This window comes from Marmota marmota, unplaced genomic scaffold (assembly GCF_001458135.2).
Source record: "Marmota marmota marmota unplaced genomic scaffold, marMar, whole genome shotgun sequence".
NCBI classification, from domain to species: Eukaryota; Metazoa; Chordata; class Mammalia; order Rodentia; family Sciuridae; genus Marmota; species Marmota marmota.
This window is the reverse complement of record NW_026000241.1, coordinates 10,658,843-10,672,658: the sequence shown is the minus strand read 5'-3', so window position 1 is coordinate 10,672,658 and position 13,816 is coordinate 10,658,843. Positions and strand designations below refer to the sequence as shown.

Here is a 13,816-nt window from a genome sequence, read left to right as displayed (position 1 = left end):
CGTCTTCAGACATCCCCCGATTCTTCCCTGAATATGTATCTACTTTCCCAAATAAACCTGTCTATGCCTTTGCATTCTGAAATTCCTTTCCATCATATGCTAAGAATCCTGTGGTCTTGAGTCAAGTTCCCCCTTTTCTCTAGGAATTCCTCAGACTCTTCTCCAGTGACACTACTACAGGCTCATAGCAATATAACCAGTCATACATTCTGAAATGACCTCTGAAACTAACCCCCAAATCTTAAGTTTTTCCTCAGGTATTTTTGTCAGTGACACAAAAGCTAACCACAGATGAGTAACAGAAGCTTTCTCAAGGAGGTGTCCTTTGCATGAGTATGGAAGGAGGGAATATATACACAGAAAGAATTTTCAGGACTAGCATGTAGAAATGCACATGCATGATGGAACATGAAATCTGGGGAATTAAAGTAGTCCAATGTGGCCTAAGTTTGGGTTATATTGTGAAAATTACATTCAGCAAGAAATCAAGCACCACTAGAAGGATTAGGGAACTCGGGTTTATTACACCAGTGGACCCAGATGAGCTAGTTCTCCGAAATTCTGGGCCCTGAACAGTGGGGTTACAGGGCTTTAACAGGGCAGTGCAGGAGATAAGGTTCAAGGGCAGTACTGGTTGTTCATAGGTGGGTTTGAAATTTGGGGTTCCACAAGCTGGAATAGAGGTTAGGACAGGGTGGGAAGCTTGTGGAGGGAATTCTTTCTATAAACAATTTACCAAAGTGGAACAAAGGCAGAGAAACATCTGCAAGTGATATCACGAAGTGGCCTTTATCAGGGCAGCAGTTTCTCGAGATAACTGCAAACTTACCCCTAAGAGCTATAATTCAAACCTAACATAGAAACCTTACAATTTAAAGGGGTATTTAAACAACACTCTTACAGAGACCGTTAATTAACACTCTTACAAAGACCAAAGCTATAAAGTAATATTTTCCTCTAACGTGGTGTTAAAAAGATTTCAGAAAAGATTAAATCATGGCTTTCATAGATGTACTATTAAAATGTGCTCAAGATCCTATTTCTCTCATCAGGCAGGTTCAGTCCAAAGACTAAACAAGCTTATATACCACAAATATTGGAATGTGGAAATGAGGTCAAAATATAGAATCTAGGGGTGGGAGGGAAAGGGAAGAGGCAGGGAATTAGCAAGGATGGTGGAATGTGATGGACATCATTATCCAAAGTACATGTATGAAGACACGAATTGGGTGTCAACCTATTTTATATACAGAGATATGAAAAATTGTGGTATATATGTGTAGTAAGAATTGTAATGCAAAAAAAGCACATGTATTGGGGCTGGGGTTGTGGCTCAGAGGTAGAGTGCTCGCCTAGCATGCATGAGGCACTGGGTTCAATCCTCAGCACCCCATAAATGTAAAATAAAGATATTGTGTCCACCTAAAACTTAAGAATAAATACTTTTTTAAAAGTACATGTATAAAGACATGAATTGGCATGAACATACTTTATACACAAAGATATAAAAAATTGTGCTCTATATGTGTAATAAGAATTGTAATGCATTCCACTGTCGTGTATTTTTAAAAAAATAAAATCAATTCAATAAAAAATGGAATTTAAATGAATGTGGAAATTGAGGCTTCTGCCACAGTGGGGTGAGGAGTCAATTAAACATCTATTGGACCAAATTAGCATTCAAAATAATGCTCTATAGACATTCAAACACTTACCTACTACCTATAGTTTGTTCAAGTCACTCTCCAAGAATCATTGAAAAGCGTGACTTCTCCGCATAATTTTCCATCCAAATACAAAATTTCCCCTGTCAGTAAGACAAACCTGGTAAAATTACCCAGGGGCCACATCAGATAGGATCACAAATAACACTAAGGAGTCTGTACTTCTGTTAGCCCTAGTCTTTGAGCAAAAGGTCTTTGAGCTTGACAAATTGTCAAGCTGGGGAAATGTCATGTTCCCCTCTCATTTGGAGAGGCATGGTTCCTGGCTTAAACGTTGAGCAGATGGTGGGTACCCACACAAGGAACAACCTCGAGTGGAAAGACAAGTTGTTTTCACATTTGAGTAGGAGGTGCCTCTAGAACATCCAGGTGTATTTATGAAAAGGAGGTTGAAAAGGTCCCAAAGGACAAGGCGTGCAGTTCATGTGTTTCTGAAACCAGCCAAGGCATGAAAAGCAGCCTATGAGCCTAGAACTGTCCCAGCTGTCCTGATCTCGTGAAGATGCGGAGCGGCTGGTGGGAGTCCACACAGCCCCCAACGCAGGAACGCCACTGATAAGGCCACAGCCACTCTGGGGCGCCGCGAGGAGTCCCCCTAATAAGTGCTTCTTAAGCAGGATTAGCGCGAGGAAGCCAGTTGAACCTACCCTGTAGGCCACCTCGGCCCCAGATGCTACTTCCGCTTCCGGCCACAGACCTTTGGTGCCGCTTCCGCTTCCGACGCGCTGGACAGTGCGGGAAGGCGAGCGGGGAAGGCGAGCGGCGAAAGCAGCCCTCGCTTGGCGGGTGGGCTCCTGCTAGCGCAGCCGGCCAGCAAGGCCCCGGGCGTGCGGATGCGGCGGCCGCCGCCCCGAGGCTCCACGACGGCCCCAGGACGCGAAGGCGAAGCACGAGGCCCGAGAAAGCGAGGCCGTGGGCTCGGCGAGGCAGGAGGCTACGGCCTTGAGACCAGGGGGCGCGAGGAGAGCAGGCAGAAGAGGAGAATGGTGGCCCGGGCCTCTGGGAGAGCAGAGGCGGAAAATGACCAGACGGGGGAGGCTTCCAGGGCTGGTAAGGCCGGGAGGCGGCGAGGAGAGGGACGGCGGTGCCCCGTGGGCCCGTCGAACGGTCAGGACATCGAAGCAGTGAAGGAGGCGGAGCTCCCCTTGCAGTCTGGAAGACCTGGTAAGAAAGCTCTCCGAGGTCACTCTCTCTCCATCCTCTGTACCTGGGCCTGCTCCGTCTTTATTACTAGTCTTCATTTTTCATCCGCGTGTGTTTTCCAGTGCACATGGTTGACCAAGAAGGGTGGTGGGAAAGATTTTTTTTTTCTTAAAGACGTTTGCCCTTGATTTAGAATTACTGTAGAATGGCTCTGCTAGTGGTCCATTTTTGACTAATGTGAAATGATAGGGTTTTTTCCAAAGCCTTAGAATTCATACAAGTTTATATGTAAATCCTTAACAGAAATTAGGTCTTTTTCATTTTTAAGTGTATATTTCCATATACTATTCATGGGAATAAAAAATGGACGGCTTCACAATTATTTAGGTAAAGTTGTATTACTCTTTCCTCCTCATTGTAAAATGTTTTCTGGTATGTTTTTTGTTGTTTTGATCAGCCAAGGAAAAAAGAAAAGTTACCGAAGCCTCAAGTGATGATTCACAGCCAGGGATTGACCTGGTAAGAAAGGAATCATTAACCATTTCGGAATCTTTCCAAACAGTGGAATGCAGTGAATTTCAAAATATGGCTTTGTTGCAGTCTTTGGCTAAGGAAGGTTTGGTAGAAAGTATTAAAAGAAGAATTCAAATTAAAAAACATAAAAGTTTAGAAAGCTCACCTCTCAAAATAACAGATAATGAGGCTACGCAAAATATTAAGGTTGAATTCCAAGATGAACTGTACAAGAGTACTTCAGAATATTCTTGTAACAGCTTGTCACCTGGAGTAGAAAATAATCTTATTTTAAAATTACATGAGTGCAATTGTTTTCCCCATTCCAAGGATTGTTATAGTGAAAACAATGAAAACAACTTTGCACTTAAACCTGATGGTGGATGTATACATGTAGCAGAAAATTCTTCGAAGAAAGAGAACCTTAATTCCAAGGATTGTTGTAGTGAAAACAACTTTGCATGTAAACCTGATGATGGATGTATACATGTAGCAGAAAATTCCTCGAAGTTAAAGAAAGAAAACCTTAGGAATCCTTCAGGAAAAAGTGATGCAAATAGTATTCCTACTCTCTTACAAACTGAAGAAAACTTAATGGGAGTAAATAACTTACTGCTTGAAGAAAGTGATTTATACCAAAGTAAAAATAATGGTTTTCAAAGTGAAAAAAATAAATATTTGTCAGAGGAGAGCAATGGTGGCAGAAAACCCAGAAAAAAGATGAAGTTGTTTGATAAAGAAGAACCAGTTAGTGAGATGGATTTCTCTAATATGTCTAACAAGTCTGAGTTGATATTGCAAGAAAACCAAATGAGTACAGATGGGAAAGAAGCAGAGACATTAGAGGCAAGCAAAAGTCCTTTAAAAGGACTTAATATACTCTCTCCAATGGATCATTTATTAAGTCTGCCAGAAACTGCAGGAAGAAAACCAAGTCCTGGACATCATGTAAATGCTATGTTTCAGAAAACTCTTGAACCATTTTTGAAAGAAGAAACGACGCCTACCTTAGAGTCCTTAAATTATAAAAACATGGAACCCAAAGAGTATTTTAAATCAATGACAGGCTCTCTAGTGATATTGCCTAGTGATGGCCATGATACCGAAAAGAGATCTTCTCAGGAAGATTTGAGAGACGAAGGTGAAGAATCAAAGGTAAGCTGTCGCAGAACAACACCAATGACTGGTAAAAGAATTTGGCCTTATTATTCATGTGCTAGAATATCTGCCCAGTGTTGGAAAAAGGCTTCCTTGCCAGGCTCAAATTACTTATTTCCTGGGTCTCAGGAAAATTTTGGGCAAGATGACTTTCTTAAACACCAAACAACAAACCAAACTCACTTAACTGACTCCAAATTTTTGTTACAAAATTCCTTACCAGAAAAAAAAATTGAATCCTCAACTAAAGAAAAACTGGATTCTAATTTAAATTGTTTGTCTTCAGTTTTAGAACCTACTTTGATGGTTTTAAAGGAACCTATAATCAAGAATGATAAAAGGATAAAGTCAAAGGAACTGAGCAGAAATGGGTCAGAGGTAGTTTCTAATACTACTGAAGATACTCAGTTAACTAATGTGATTCAGAGCTTAACAGGAAATAAAAAAAGAGGAAATTTAACAAAACCTAATTTGACAATGGCTTCCCAGGATGGCCAGGAAGTAAATAACTCTGCAAGCAAAACTATCCATCGCAGAGCCTGCATTACTAAGCAAACACTTGTGGTTCCAGACTTGGTTAAAATATTAAACACAGGACGGCTGACTAATTTTAAAATTCCTTTACTTAAGAATAAGACAGAAAAAAGAAAAATAAATGCCAGGTCTTCAGAGAGAGAAGCTTACAGTCCCCTAAAAGTTCTTGACAATTTATCTGACTCAGAGGTAAAACAAAATAGGAATAAAAATGTCTCCACAGCAACATCAGAACGTCAGTCTTTGGGTATACAAAATGGTGTGACTCCAGGGCAAGCTAATTCTGACTCATTCTACAATAAGAATCCCTGTAGTATTTCTCCAAGCTTTACGAAGCAAGGTGATGATGATAAACCATCCAATTATATTTCTGAACTAGGCAATATTGTTTCCAATAAGGAACCTGTTTCTTTCATGATTGAAAATAATACTTTTTCTTGTGGTCCTGGGTTTATAGAGGAAAGTTCCTTCTGCTCTAAGGAACAAGAAGTATTTGAACCAATTTCCTCTGAAATTAGTGGTAGAAAAATGACTAAGAGCATTTCAAAAATCAAAGTGGAGTTTCCAGATATTCTTAAGGCTTATGAAGATGATGTTCTCTTAATTGATGTAATTCAAGATGACCCAGACCTCTTTGGAGTCTCCAATGAAGGGGAGCTCTCATCTGCCTCAGAGATCCCTAAGATAAGCCAGGAGCCCAATGTTGCAGAACAGCACCACTCAGCAGACTCCAAGCACATGGAACTTCCAGAAAAAAACGAATTGGGTGATTTGAGGTATGCATGTTCACTTGTGCCTTTTGGTGCAGATCATTGGGGGTTTCAGAAGCGCACTCTGCTTAGATGTCACTGATATTCAGTGATCATTGAATAAATAACACAGTTATTAAATAAATGTAATATATCACTGCTGACACCTGGAAATGCCATGTGCTAAAATTTGAGTTCAAGTAATGGATGGTATATTATATATCTTGGAAAACATGGAGCGGATCAGCTTTTAAAATCTAAAATGATGGTTTTTATAAAGTGGCTTTTGAAATTAGAGAGTCTTAAAACATCAGTTGTTTTTGGTTTTGCTTGTCTTTTTGTGGCTGGAGGGCTGGACCCATGGTGCTTTACCACTGAGCTATGTCCCCAGCCCTTTTTTTTTTTTTTTTTTCAACATAGGGTCTTACTAAGATGTCCATGCTAGCCTCAAACTTGTAATCCTGCTTCAGCCTCCTGAGCAGCTGGGATTACAGGCATGCCATGCCATGCCAGGCTCGTATATTCTTTAAAATTAAAATTTTATCTGCACGTTTTTAATAATCAAACTACTTAAGATTGGTGCTGTGTATCTTAACCCGTTATCTTAACCCATTTTCTGTGACTTCCTTGTTAGATTAACAAATTCATTTTTCCAAAGAACAGATGCTGTAGAAATTTGAGGCAATTGGATATTGAAAGTAGAATCAAATTTAGTTTTCAGAACATAATTTTTTTTCATGGTTTTACTTTTAAAGTGACAGTTTTAAGTTATCATTTTGCCCCCCCCAAATAGGACAAGTTTGCCTAGGGCAACTTGAATTAAGTAGTAACCTTCATGCTTAAGAACTTAAGTTTTGGCCAACAAAAATAGATTATATAATTTCATTTTACTAAACTATTACCATTGTTCAAGCTCTTATTTATATCTGTATTTTATAGTGCTTGAATATTGGAATGTTTTATGAACAGATTCAGAAGGAAATATGAGAACATTTCACTAAAATTTAATGCCACATGACTTAAATTTCTAATTTTTATAAAATTTTAGTTACATTGGAGAAATTTATGTTCTTAGGACTTGCAAGAGTTGTAGCTTAGAGCTGGGATATGACTCGGTGGTACCAATGGTAGAGTGGTTGCACAGCATGTATGAGGCCCTGGGTTCAATCTCCAACCACACACACACACCTCCAAACAGAATATTTTCTGTGTGCCAAATAGAAGACCAAAAGCATTGTTTTAAACTGTGAAATGAAATTGGGATGTAATCTTGCCTACTTTAAGGATTAGGACTTCATTTTTCTAGAGTCGCACTGCTAGTAGTAAAACAATCTGGATTTGAGCCAGTGCTTCAGTCTAAAACTAGTGGTTAAGACCTTTACCTTCATAATCTAAGGATTTTAAATCTTTCCATGCTACAGAAATAGCTATGTTAAGCAAATTATTTAACCTTATCATTTAAAAGAAAATATTTCCCTTAGAGTTTTGAGGATTAAATCAAAGAATGAATGAAAAAGGTTTTAACATAGCTTTAAGCAATAAGAGCATAAAGTTTTGTTTGTTGTTGTTGTTTTCCTCATTTGCTTTTTACCTACTAAAGTTTTCATCCTTTGAAGAACTAAGATTCTGCACTTAGGAGCAGGCATCTCTGTTAGCAAAATGCTGACAGAAAACTACATACAGCCAAAGGTAGAGATAATTGTGAACTTCAGTGCAGAAAGTTTCTTTTTTGCTGGGAATGGAACCCAGGACATTGTGAATTCTAGACGAGTAAGTGCCCTCTACTCCTGAGTTTTACCCCCAGCCCTCAATTTTTATTTCAGATAATTTTTAAAAATTTCACTTCCCTTCACTTAAAATACTAATAACAAAAGGAAGAGAGCAAATAAAAGTATATCTGCTTCTGAAGATTGTTTTTAAATGAACTTGAAAATTTCCTCAGTGATTTTTTTTTTTTTTTTTTTGACAACTGTAATATTGGAGAGAAGGAAGAAGTTGAGAGGTTTGAGTGATAAAGGCAGCGCAGCTCAATGTTTCCACAGTGTGCTATCTATTTATGTACTTTGATCCTTTTGCATGTTTATTTGAAAGTCTTTTAAATCTTTTTTTTTTTTTAATATTTATTTTATTTTTTTAGTTATCGGCAGACACAACATCTTTGTATGACACAACATCTTTGTTTGTATGTGGTGCTGAGGATCGAACCCTGGCCACACGCATGCCAGGCGAGCGCGCTACCGCTTGAGCCACATCCCCAGCCCTGAAAGTCTTTTAATCTCCAACTAGCCATCAAATCACATCTGAGATGTTATTCCAGGGTTTTGTTCCAATTATTATGTCTGCTTACATATGAACCTCACTCTATATTAGGAATTGCTACAAGGGAAAGGGGTATCTTCGTTTGTGTCTCATATCTGGCATTGTGCCAGGAATGTTAGACGCTGCCTGTACAGAGAGTATAGTACAGATATATAGGGTCTTGCCCTCATAGAGCTTTTAGTCTGTCAAGGGAGGCAAGTATTTAAGTACAATAAAATATAGGAGAACAAGATTTCAAAAAGAGGCAATGCCTTCTTTAGTGACTTAGGTTGAGTGCCAAAAGTAGGAATTAGCTAACTGGTGAAGAAAAGTGAGAAACTGAAAAAATGTCCCATGGTAAGTGTTCAGATGTCAAGAAATGTTACAGAATTTATAAACAGTTATGAAGGGCTTTAAAAAGTAAAATGACTATAGACTATATCTTAATTTCAACTTTTGAGAGGCAAATGGGGAGCTATTAGTATGCCAGGACAACAAGCATGAATGGACCAACCTCGGCAAACTAGAATTTAGGCCAAGTTTGAACTTTAAGTATATAGAAATTCATTGAAGGACTTGAGAGAGAAGTTGATCATTTTACACTAAAAAAAAACCCCATATCCCTGGTATCAATAATTGTCAAGGAATTGTTTGTTACCTAGTCCTTTTTGTCTAATTATTTTAACTTCAAAGTTTAAATGGATTTGAGAGGTTTAATAAGTGAAGACTGATAATCAGGTGGGTGTGAGGCAGAAGGGAGATAAAGATGATACCTGGCTTTTCTCAGAAAGGCCTCAACCTTTCTGATAACAGAGGGTCAGAATTGGGGAGATTGGATTTAGACGTTTTGAGTCAGAGGCCTTTGTGATACCTGTCTGCTAGAATGATTTCGTTTAATTAGAAGTCTGGAGAGGCCTGAGTTAAAGAGATTTGTATATGTGGTGTTCTGTTTGTATTTTCCCATCCTTTAAACTGTACTTCTGTTTCTAGGATTTATGTTGGGGGGAGAAAACATGCCTTCCAAAGACTTCAAAGAACCATAAATACAGATTGTTTTCAGTTTTTCTTTCTTGGATAAGAAATAATCCTGAACCAGTGAGCTGTATAGACCTGCAGGCTATATTTAACTAAAATTCATCTATTAAATAAACAAATTATGGGTATTTATATTTTATTCTTTGTATTTTCATTAATGTAAGTTTTTGTCTGTTTTTTAAAACAGAATAGTATTTACTGGTGTTCTGTTTGTAGTTTTTATTTGTTGAGCCCATTAAAACATTTCTCACTTAGTCCTCACAGTAACCCTGTGGATAGGTGTTAGTCTCATTTTATAGATATGTTTAGACTCAAAAGAAGTTTAGTAATTCGGGCACAGTTTACACAGAAGTGACAGAACAGTATTGGAACCAGGTTGGTCTATGATTTCTATACCCTTAATTTTTAGGTTGTAAGTTGTCTATAAGAGATAACAACAACAACAACAAAACTCAAACTGTCTTTTACACTAGTAATGACATATATGCTTGAAGGGTAGAAGTTGAGCATTCTTTCATGGATGTAATAATTTAAAAAAAATTTTTTAAATGCTTGTTTGTCTTATCTGATTCTTAGAAAGTGCTGCTGTCCAACTGTGTTACTAACAATTGAGACGCACGTGGGTAAAGATCCAAGTGAGGAATCTGTAAATGTGCTGGGTCCTGAGTACCAGTATATTATTCTGTCCTGAGAACTTGATGGGTTTCACCAGTTGCTAACACTAGTATTATATAGTTTTTAGAGAAGTGGAAAGTTCTGTTTAAAATATGTTACAATGTTTAAGCTCTGTTTGCTTATAATAGAGAACTGCCTGTACTGGACCTTGGAATGACAAAGTCAGAGATCTGTTCTTCCCTCTTGGCAGGTAAAATTTGATTCCCCCGCCCCCCCCAACAAAATAAGCAATATTGAAGTATCTGTATCTCCATTCAGGCCAAATCAAAATGAATTCATTAGAATAGGAAGCTTTTCATTTTAAAATCTGCTAATCATATGTCTTATAGTTCACTGGTTTTTCTCAGTTTGAATTACTAGTTGGCAGGTTAAATTTTGAGATTTGATTCAGTACATAACTTTGCTATGCTTTATCTACAAAAGATAGGTAATTTACCTCATCAATTTTGTAGTCTTATTTTGGAATTATATATTTCATATTACAATGTACATTATAAATCCGAGCCATTAAAAATCTAACAGCTAATCATAAGTTTAAATACCTGAGTCTTTGCAGAATTATAACTTGATGCAAAAGTTACTTTTACTTTGACTTTCAAGTCTTAAAAATATTTTTTAATAGGTGGACATAATCTTAAATCTCTTACTGTCAGTTCTTTTTGTACCATGCTGTAAAGTTATTTTGGTACAAGAAGGGAATTACATATTTGCTGAAAACTCTACTCCATTTTTGTCATTAGACTTTAAGAGCCTCCAAATTCTGTTATTTTTTGGAACGCTGTTTGACTTAAAGTTTCTATAGTTGAATACCATTTCTTTTCAGCAAATGAGATGGAGCATGATTCCAAAGGTGCAAGCATTTCCTTAGAAGTTACTAACGAGACCTCCGAAAACGAAAAACTGGAAGATCTCGGTGAACAAATAAAAGTTTCAGACTTGGATGAAAAGGTACTAGGGAATTTTTTGCCTTTTCTTATTTCTTGATCTTAAATACTAATGCAGAATTCATATCAACAGTGCTGTCAAGTGACAAGTGTAACTACTTTTGAGTAAGAGACTTATCATTCTGACAATGGTATATATATCCCTTAATGCTTTTTGTAAAACAGCATAGACAGGGTTTCCCTTATCCGGGAAAAATAAGATGTCCTATTAAATTACATATTAAGCTTTTTAGTATGCTGAAGTTCATCACAAACCTATGACTTTGTAAATGTTCTGTATTTTCCCACCTTGTTAAACATAAACTACTGAATATAAAATTTTTCTTAATTTTTGAATATCATAGTTCCTGAAGGCCATGAATGTTGTACAACCACAGATGTAGAAGGCATAAAAATTAGAGCTGAGCCTATCTTAATGCCATACCACTGATGTATGAAAATTTTGGTAACAAGCTTTCAAATTTTCTGCAAGGGGCTGGGATTGTAGCTCAGTGGTAGAGTGCTCACCTAACATGCATGAGGCGCTGGGTTCCATCCTCAGAATCACATAGATGTAAAATAAAGAGATTGTGTCCATCTAAAACTAAAAAATATTTTAAAAATTTTCTGCCAGATAATGTGTAATTATTTGATCCTCTTTCTTAATTTAATTGACTCCTAAACAACTGTTTCATACTTTCTTCTTTCCCCTTAAACCTTCATTTTATCCTCATTCATCCTCACTAATAACCTTGTTTTATACTTCACCAAGAAAACTGAATTGGAAAAGAATATCCTAAGTTGTTACTAGTACATTAAATTGCCTACCTGCATTTGCTCCCAGATGCTAGCTTTTCTTAACAGATGAACTAGTCAATTAATTTCCTTCATCTTTACTACATTCCATTTCTTCCCTAGCTTAAAATACTACTCCAGATTCTTCCTTCACTGCTGAATCATTCTCAACAAATAAACATGCTTCTCTCCCATCTTTTTAATAAAATGAAACAAAACACCCCTTTAATGGTCCATGGCCCCTTTAAACAGTCTCAGAAGGCTTGTCTATGCCCATTATCTTGTTTCTGTGCACCAGTTTCCTTGAAAGGAGAACTTACCTGGACTACCCTTCTTGACCCCCTCCAGGGACATCCTTGTTACTGAATCTGATGGGCATTTCTCAGTCTTACTCTTAACCTACCTCCAGTATTTGACACAATTGACTACTTTCGTTGAATCTTTTTTTTCACTTGGTTTCAAGAATAAACACATTTGCCCAGTTTGCTTTCTACTTTGTCTGCCATTTCTCAGTTAGCTTTGCTGGTTATTCCTGATTTCCCTGACATCTGCATGTTGGAGTGACTCAGATCCCAAACCATAAATCTGTTCTTTTTCTATCTAGATTTACTTCCTAGGTGGCCTCATACATTTTTATTGCATTAAACACTTTCTATGTGCTAAGACTCTTTATAGCCTAAACTTCTAAACTACAAACCTTTGTTTAGTTGCCTAGTTGCTTTTACCACTTGGATATCTAGTTAGGCATTTTACCTTAACACATGAAAAACTGAACTTGGCTTCTCCTGTAACGACCTTCTCTGTTTACAGCATCTCCATTCATAATTGCCCACATCCCAAACCTTGGGTATCCTTACTTTCATTAGTTCTCACTCCATATGCAGAGTATATGGTTTTATATACTGGTTTTATACTCGCACAGTGTCTAGAAACTGTTCATGTTTTCTTACTCCATCAACACTACACAGGTCCAGATCAGATTCTTCTCTTGCCTGAATTATTGCAGTAGCTTCCTAATAGATCTCCTACTTCTAATCTTGCCCTCTGGTAGTTTATTCTCAGTATAACATGTTTGATCATTTCATTATTATGCTTCAAACCCTCCAAAGGCTTCTATGCCATTCATAGTCAAAATCTTTTCTGTGACCTACAATGCCCTGTATTTGCACTCCGAACTTCTTTCTGACCTTGTCACTTCTCCAGTTTCTTGCTCTCCTTTTATGGCAATACAGCCATAAAAACAAGACACTTATCCACTATCCTTCTTGTTCTTGAAACATCACCAGGCCTCCTCTTACTTCAAGGCCTTTCTCCTTGCCATTTAATCTGCCTGGCATGCTCTTCCCCATAAAATAGTATGGCTGGCTCTTATTTCTTTTGGGTCTTTTCTCATACTTCATAGTCTTAAGGAAACCTTCCCTGGCCATCTAACCTAAAATTCTAATGCTCTACCTTCTTCCGACATTTCATATCCCCCTTTCTTGAATTTATCTTGATCTAACATGCTCGGGCAGAATTCAGATTTCAGTTTTTCTGATTAGAATATTTTTCATAGACTCTACCAGTTGAGCATGCCTACTTCAGAAATCCAAAATCTGAAATGCACCAAAACCCAAAAGTGGTTTTTTGTTTTGTTTTTGTTTTTCTTTTTTCATATCATATGGGTGCTCAAAGTTTAAATTTCATAGCATTTTGAATTTTAGACTTTTAAGACCAGGTATGCCTAACTTTGACAAATATTGCAAAATATGGACAGTAAAAAATTTAAGATACAGAACATCTCTATTGGCCAAAAGGATTCCTCATGTTGTCCTTTTTTTAGCCACACCTATTTCCTTCCCTTCTGTACCCCCCAGCCCCTTGACAATCACTAATCTGTTCTCCATTTCTACTACTGTCATTTCTAGAATGCTGTATAAATGGAATCATACAGTATGTTTACATCCTCAATTTTTTTTTCAACCAGGGGATTATTCATTCAGGATATTGCACGTATCAATAGTTTCTTACTACTTAGTACTACACCTATACCACTTTGAGCTATTCTATTCATTGAAGGACATCTAGGTTGTAGCTACTTTGTGTCTATTCCAAATAAAGTTGCTATCTACAAATACTCATTAGTTTTGGTACATAACCAAAGTTTTCATTTCTCTGGGATAAATGGGCTATAATTGCTCTATGGTAGTTGCATGCTTAAAAAAGGTTTTAATTTGGGTGAATTGAACCTAATACTGCCTGTGGTTTGGGGCATTTGAAATCTTTAATT

The 13,816-nt window shown here is 37.4% G+C and overlaps 1 protein-coding gene across 1 annotated transcript in view; it reads left to right on the top strand.

Annotated features, from left to right (window-relative positions):
* Positions 1-2,473: 2,473 nt before the first annotated feature.
* The window catches only part of Topaz1 (testis and ovary specific TOPAZ 1), a 64,012-nt gene continuing 52,669 nt past the window's right edge, over positions 2,474-13,816 (top strand). Inside the window, 5 exon segments of the mRNA XM_015489408.2 lie at positions 2,474-2,888; positions 3,325-3,819; positions 3,922-5,848; positions 9,958-10,019; positions 10,653-10,777. Coding sequence (XP_015344894.1) covers positions 2,558-2,888; positions 3,325-3,819; positions 3,922-5,848; positions 9,958-10,019; positions 10,653-10,777 — 2,940 coding nt within the window. The 5' untranslated portion in view covers positions 2,474-2,557.